Source organism: Chiloscyllium plagiosum, chromosome 33, assembly GCF_004010195.1.
Source record: "Chiloscyllium plagiosum isolate BGI_BamShark_2017 chromosome 33, ASM401019v2, whole genome shotgun sequence".
Lineage (NCBI taxonomy): Eukaryota > Metazoa > Chordata > Chondrichthyes > Orectolobiformes > Hemiscylliidae > Chiloscyllium > Chiloscyllium plagiosum.
The window spans coordinates 20,146,598-20,153,808 of record NC_057742.1 but is presented as its reverse complement, the minus strand read 5'-3'; the positions used below and the strand labels follow the sequence as shown (position 1 = coordinate 20,153,808).

At 44.0% G+C, this 7,211-nt stretch overlaps 1 protein-coding gene across 1 annotated transcript in view; it reads left to right on the top strand.

The window, feature by feature from the left end:
• LOC122539634 (beta-1,4 N-acetylgalactosaminyltransferase 2-like) overlaps positions 1–7,211 on the top strand; it is a 29,711-nt gene that overhangs the window by 11,173 nt on the left and 11,327 nt on the right. The window contains exon 7 of the mRNA XM_043674633.1: positions 660–800. Within this exon, the coding sequence (XP_043530568.1) occupies positions 660–800 (141 nt within the window). The remainder of the gene's footprint in view (positions 1–659; positions 801–7,211) is intronic.

Sequence of the window (7,211 nt, the reverse complement as noted above, 5' to 3'; positions counted from 1 at the left end):
GGAATGAGCTGCCAGAGGATGTGGTGGAGGCTGGTACAATTGCAACATTTAAGAGGCATTTGGATGGGTATATGAATAGAAAGAGTTTGGAGTGATATGGGCCGGGTGCTGGCAGGTGGGACTAGATTGGGTTGGGATAACTGGTCAGCATGGGCGGGTTAGACCGAAGGGTCTGTTTCCATGCTGTACATCTCTATGACTCTATCATTTTTTGTCTTGCTATAGTCAATCTAGTAAATGCAGATGTTATTTAAGGATCTTATGAACATATTAGGAATGGTAAATCTTTTAGCTTATAGAATTCTGTGCTTTGCAACATGGAGAGTGTCATATTGGTCAGACATCATTATTTTTGTTAAGTATTCTCGTCTGCAAATACTGCTTTCTCAAGAAAATGCTGACTGTACCCCATCCCAATCATTGTCACTTCCCTGGTATTCAGGTGAAATTTTGACTTTTGTCACAAATCTCAAAAACAACCAAATAGATTCTGAATGATTGACTTCCACCTGTTTACTAATGTTATTTAACAAAAGACTTTCAACTTTAAAACAATATCATCTGCACTATCTGAAAACTAAAGTTCAAAAGTGATTTTGTAAATGCATAAATGCACACATTAACTGATCTTCACTTTGCTGCCATTTTTTTCATATCAGGGCTGGTTTGCTGGGAGAAACCTAGCGGCTTCTCAGGTCACAACGAAATACCTTCTGTGGGTGGATGAGGATTTTTTATTCACAGAAGAAACAAAGCTTGAAAAGTTGGTTGATGTGTTGGAAAAAACAAACTTGGATGTGGTAAGGGATTTGTTATGTCTCCAGTATTTGAAATAATCACACGTTAAACATAAAATGTTGGTGATCCTTTGAGCATATTTCTTGCATTTCTCTGTGCTCATTGATACTGATTTCTCCTGCAGCGTAGCAATGAATGTGACACCCTGAAATCCACATTCACTTAAACATTCGTTCTCAGCTCTTTACGAATAAGATAGCAATGCAACAGAAACACTTTCAAAGACTGGAAATTGAGATTATCTGATCAGCTGTGATGGTCTCATTGAATGACAGAGCGGGCTGAATGGCCTACTTCTGCACCTATGGCTTCTATTCATAGAATCCCTACAGCATGGAAACAGGCCTTTCAGCCCAACAAATCCATACCAACGCTCCAAAGGATAAACACATTCAGACCTATTCCCCTGACTAATCCACCTAGCCGACACACCCTTGAACAGTCTGGGCAATTTAGCATGGCCAATTCACCTAACCTGCACATCTTTAGATTGCAGGAGGAAACCCACACTGACACAGGGAGAATGTGCAAACTCCACACTGTCAGTCACCCAAGGCTGGAATCAAACCCAGATCCCTGGTGCTGTGAAGCAGCAGTGCTAACCACTGAGCCACCGTGCTCACAAAGGTTTTTTAATCTGTCTGTGTGTATAGGGAGTGAGCACTTTAGAAAAGGGTTAGAGTTTGAATGAATAGAGTTACATGCTAATGGTTTTTAATTGCTCACTCCTGGTTAGAATCTACCTGTTTGCAATGAGCAATTGCTCACATTTAAGTCCAGAAACTGGTCCATGCTTCCATTAACTTGAACCTATCAGACAGGTAAACTGGGACATTGCATACTTCAACATATTTTTAAGCTTTTGTGACGTATGTGGGAATAGTTGGACTTGTGTCCAATGTGCTACCCCAGTGAGGCATAACAATGTCCTAGGATACCCTCAGTCTGTGCTTGCAATATGTGTGGGTCATCTGAAGAAAGTGACAGCAAGGATAATAAATTCTCTCTTTTCTTATTTTCCTCGACATTCTGAGGAGACTTTCCACTGTGGTTTCTCCCTCTTGTGGCTGTGCAGGAGCCTTGGGAGGTTACTGTTGTTCCTGGGCTTGCTGATGCCTTTATAATAATTTTCTCTTATTCTGCACTGTCATATCAGTACACCAGCAAAGATATTGCTGAGTCCATTCTGGTTGAATGCACTGATCATATCTGGGGAGTAACAGAATTAGGACAGCTTCTCAGTGATGTGATTCCAGAGAATCATTCCAAACAGAAATGAGGAATCATCACAGACTGTAGTATACCATGGCATGGAGACTCCCAGAAGGAGGGTGTCTACGCAGAGATGTATGCAGCACAATCCATGCCATGAAACAATATTGGGATCTTCTAACTGGACTAGGACTACTCCCTTCTTGCTGCCCCACCACTCAACCAACCAAACACAACATTGAATGTAAGAGAAAGTGAGGACTGCAGATACTGGAGATCAGAGCTGAAAAATGTGTTGCTGGAAAAGCGCAGCAGGTCAGGCAGCATCCAAGGAGCAGGAGAAGCCCGTGCTCTCACATCCTTCCAGCAGAGGGCAGCAGCTCAGTGTCTCATGCAGCCATGAGATCTTTGGAATGTACTTGAAAATGAGCAATTACAGATATCACCTTTAAGTTCACCTGTGATCACTTCTTCTTCCAGTGTGGACTACAGTTATCGTAATCAACGACAAGCTCACGATTGCATGTAGCCAAGATTTGTAATGTGATGGCAGATGTGTGCCGCCTTTGAATTGAAAAGATGCCTGATTAATTCATAAAACATGACAGTGCAGTACATGCCCTTTGGCCCTCGATGTTGCGCTGACTTGTGAAACCAATCTGAAGCCCATCTAACCCCCACTATTCCATTCTCATCCATATGTCTATCCAATGACCATTTAAATGCCCTTAAAGTTGGCAAGTCTACTACTGTTGCAGGAAGGGCATTCCACACCCTTACTACTCTCTGAGTAAAGAACTTACCTCTGACATCTGTCCTATGTCTATCACCCCTCAATATAAAGCTATGTCCCTCCGTGCTGCCATAAGTATCCGAGGAAAAAAGGCTCTCACTGTTCACCCAATCTAATCTTCTGATCATCTTGTATGTCTCTATTAAGTCACCTTTCAACCTTCTTCTCTCTAATGAAAACAGCCTCATGTCCCTCAGCCTTTCATCATAAGACTTTCCCTCCATCCCAAGGAACATCCTCGTAAATCTTCTCTGCACCCTTTCCAATACTTCCTTCCTATAATGCAGCGACCAGAACTATAAGTAATGCTCCAAGTGTGGCCACACCAGAGCTGCAGCATGATCTCATAGTTCCGAAACCCAATCCCTCAGCCAATAAAAGTAACACACCGTATGCCTTCTTAACAACCCTGTCAACCTGGGTGGCAATTTTCAGGAACCTATGCACATGGACACAATAGACAATAGACAATAGGTGCAGGAGTAGGCCATTCTGCCCTTCGAGCCTGCACCACAATGTCTCTGCTCATCCACACTACCAAGAATCTTATTATTAGCCCAGTACTCTGTAGTCCTGTTACGCCTTCCAAAGTGAATCACCTGACACTTTTCCACATTAAATTCAATTTGCCACCCCTCAGCCCAACTCTGCAGCTTATCTATGTCCCTCTGTAACCTGCAACATCCTTCCGCGCTGTCCACAACTCCACTGACTTCAGTGTCATCCACAAATTTACTAACCCATCCTTCTCCTCCCTCATCCAGATCATTTTGAAAATGACAAACAGCAGTGGCCCCAAAACAGATCCTTGAAGTAACCCACTAGTAATTGAACTCCAGGATAAACATTTCCCATGAACCACCACCCTCTGTCTTCTTTCAGCTAGCCAATTTCTGATCCAATCTGCTAAATTACGCTCAATCTCATGCCTTCATATTTTCTGTAATAGCCTACCATGGGGAACTTATCAAACGATTTACTGAAATCCATATCCTCATCAAGTCAAGTCTATGTCCCCCCAACAGCCCACCCTCCCCTCCCGGCACCTTCCCCTGCCAACGCAGGAATTGCAAAACCTGTGCCCACACCTCCCCTCACCTCTGCCAAAGGCCCCAAAGGAGCCTTCCACATTCATCAAAGTTTCACCTGCACTTCCAACATGTTATTTATTGTATCCGTTGCTCCCAATGCATTCTTGTCTACATTGGGGAGACTGGACGCCTTCTCGCAGAGCGCTTCAGAGAACATCTCCAGGACACCCGCACCAATCAAACCCACCGCCACGTGGCCAAACATTTCAACTCCCCCTCCCACTCTGCCAATAGACAACAGGTGCAGAAGTAGGCCATTCTGCCCTTCGAGCCAGCACCACCATTCATTATGATCATGGCTGATCATCCTCAATCAGTATCCTGTTCCTGCCTTATCCCCATAACCCTTGATTCCACTATCCTTAAGAGCTCTATCCAACTCTTTCTTGAAAGTATTGAGAGATTTGGCCTCCATAGCCTTCTGGGGCAGAGCATTCCATACACCCACCACTCTCTGGGTGAAGAAGTTTCTCCTCAACTCTATTCTAAATGGCCTACCCCTTATTTTTAAACTGTGTCCTCTGGTTGTGGACTCACCCATCAGTGGAAACATGCTTCCTGTCTCCAGAGTGTCCAATCCTTTAATAATCTTATACGTCTCAATTAGATCCCCTCTCAGTCTTCTAAACTCAAGTGTATGCAAGCCCAGTCTCTCCAATCTTTCAACATAAGATAGTCCCGCCATTCCGGGAATTGACCTCGTGAACCTACGCTGCACTCCCTCAATAGCCAGAATGTCCTTCCTTAAATTTGGAGACTAAACCTGCACATAATACTCCAGGTATGATCTCACCAGGGCCTTGTACAGTTGCAGAAGGATTTCTTTGCTCCTATACTCAATTCCTCTTGTTATGAAGGCCTGCATGCCATTAGCTTTCTTCACTGCCTGCTGTACCTGCATGCTTGTTTGCATTGACTAATGTACAAGAACTGAAAATGTGTTGCTGGAAAAGCGCAGCAGGTCAGGCAGAATCCAGGCAGCATTCCTGAAGAAGGGCTTATGCCCGAAACGTTGATTCTCCTGTTCCCTGGATGCTGCCTGACCTGCTGCACTTTTCCAGCAACACATTTTCAGCTCTGATCTCCAGCATCTGCAGACCTCACTTTCTCCCTAATGTACAAGAACACATAGATCTCATTGTACTTCCCCTTTACCTACCTTGACTCCATTTAGAAAGTAATCTGCCTTCCTGTTCTTGCCAAAATTGATAACCACACATTTATCCACAGTAAGCTGCATCTGCCATGCATCCATCCACTCACCTAGCATGTCCAAGTCACGCTGTATTCTCATAATATCTTCCTCACATTTCACCCTGCCATCCAGCTTTGTGTCATCAGCAAATTTGCTAATATTACTTTTAATGCCTTGATCTATATCATTAATGTATATTGTAAACAGCTGCGGTTCCAGCACCAAACCTTGTGGTACCCCACTGGTCACTGCCTGTCATTCTAAAAGGGACCCGTTTACCACTACACTTTGCTTACTGTCAGTCAACCAATTCTCAATCCAAGTCAGTACCTTGCCCCCAATACCATGTGCCCTAATTTTGCCGAGGACATGCAGGTCGTGGGCGTCCTCCACTGCCACTCACTCACCACCCGATGCGCGGAGGAAGAATGCCTTATCATCCACCTCAGGACCCTTCAACCCGCAGATGCTAGAGATTAGAGTCAAGAGTGCGGAAATGTCAAGGTGTGTCAAAGAGACTGCTGATGGGAAACAGCATTCCCATGTTAAAAAATGTCCCACACATGACATCTACCTAGAGGATTTCAGTCACCCCACATACACAACACAAGCCCTGCAGTGATCAATGAGAAGTGACAGGGACAAGACTGAGAGATCTGGAAATCCCAATCTTTGGACCAGCACGTAAGCAGTAGGGTCTGACTCAATATTTTTGCTCTTCAAATAGAAACAGGAGCTTTCTTCACAACTAAGCAGCACTCTGCAGGATCCAATCTGCTCAGCCCACAACAGGCGAAGGGGTTAGAAAAGGTGCCCTCAAATAGTCAACCATGTTACCAACCTGACTGGAATACTGGAGCCAGTGGTTCATCTACTCCAGTCATAAAACTGAAGTGAAACTTACTCTCACAACCTGGAATGTTCAAACAATCATGGATAATGAGTATACCAGTTGGCCAGAACAAAGAACTAACCTTGTTGGACATGAACTCAGGCAATTCAACATTGAAATCACTGCCCTGCAGAATGCTCAAAGAGTAGGCAAAGGGCAGCTGAGGGAAGAAAGTAGTGGTTATACATTTTCCTGGACAGAAAAACTCAACGATCAACCCAAGACAGATAGATTTGGATTTTCTGTCAAGAACAAACTTGTCATTCAACTCTCAGAGCTCCCCATTGGCATCAATGATCACCTCATGACTCGTCATCTACAATCTGCCAAGAACCAACAAGCAATGATCGTGATTCCCTGTGCTCCAACCTTTAATGCTATAGATGAATTCAAAGAATAGGGTGTAGGCTTCCACCCTGGGCATCATACTCACCAGCATCCCCAAGGAAGATAGAATTATCCTCCTTTTTGGAGAATTCAACACCAGGATTGGAAAGGATGCCCAACCATCAGAAAGGAGGAAGCTAGGAATTGCAATTCCAGTGGGATGATCCTGCTCATCAAGTGTGTGGAACACCAGCTGGTCATCCCCATTCCACCGTTCCACCGTAAAGACAAGTTCGAGACTTCTTGAATGCATTCATGATCAAAGCACTGGCACATGATCGATGATGTCATTGTTTGATCTCCTGAGAAAAAGAGGAGGTCCCCTTGATTAAAGTGATGACCATGTATGTGATTGCTGGACAGACACAGGCTTATCTGGTCCTCAATGTCCATCAAATTCCACCACAAGCAGCTGAAAATGACAAAATAGTTCAAAAAAAAGGTCAACGTTGAGCAACCTCAAGATCTGAGCAGATTGGCAAACTTCCAACAATACTTTCATCAAAGTCTCTAAAACGTTCATTTTAAAGGAGTGGAGGAAATCTGGAAAGAGCTGACGACAGCCACCATCTCATGCTGTGAGGACACCATCAGTGACAAAACCAGGAAACACCAAGACTGGTTCAACGAGAATGATCACATCATCTAATCCTCATCAACAATGTGATGATGCTACTGCTCTGACAAGGCTAATCTCTCCTCAGTTTTCGGCTGAGAGGGTCATAAATGCAAAGGCTCCAATGTGTCTGGTTTGTGTGTGTTTTCAGGTCAATTTGATTATAACTAATAGATTCTGCCTCAGGAAAAAGGCTTTCAGTTAAAATTGAAAAGCTGTACAATGAA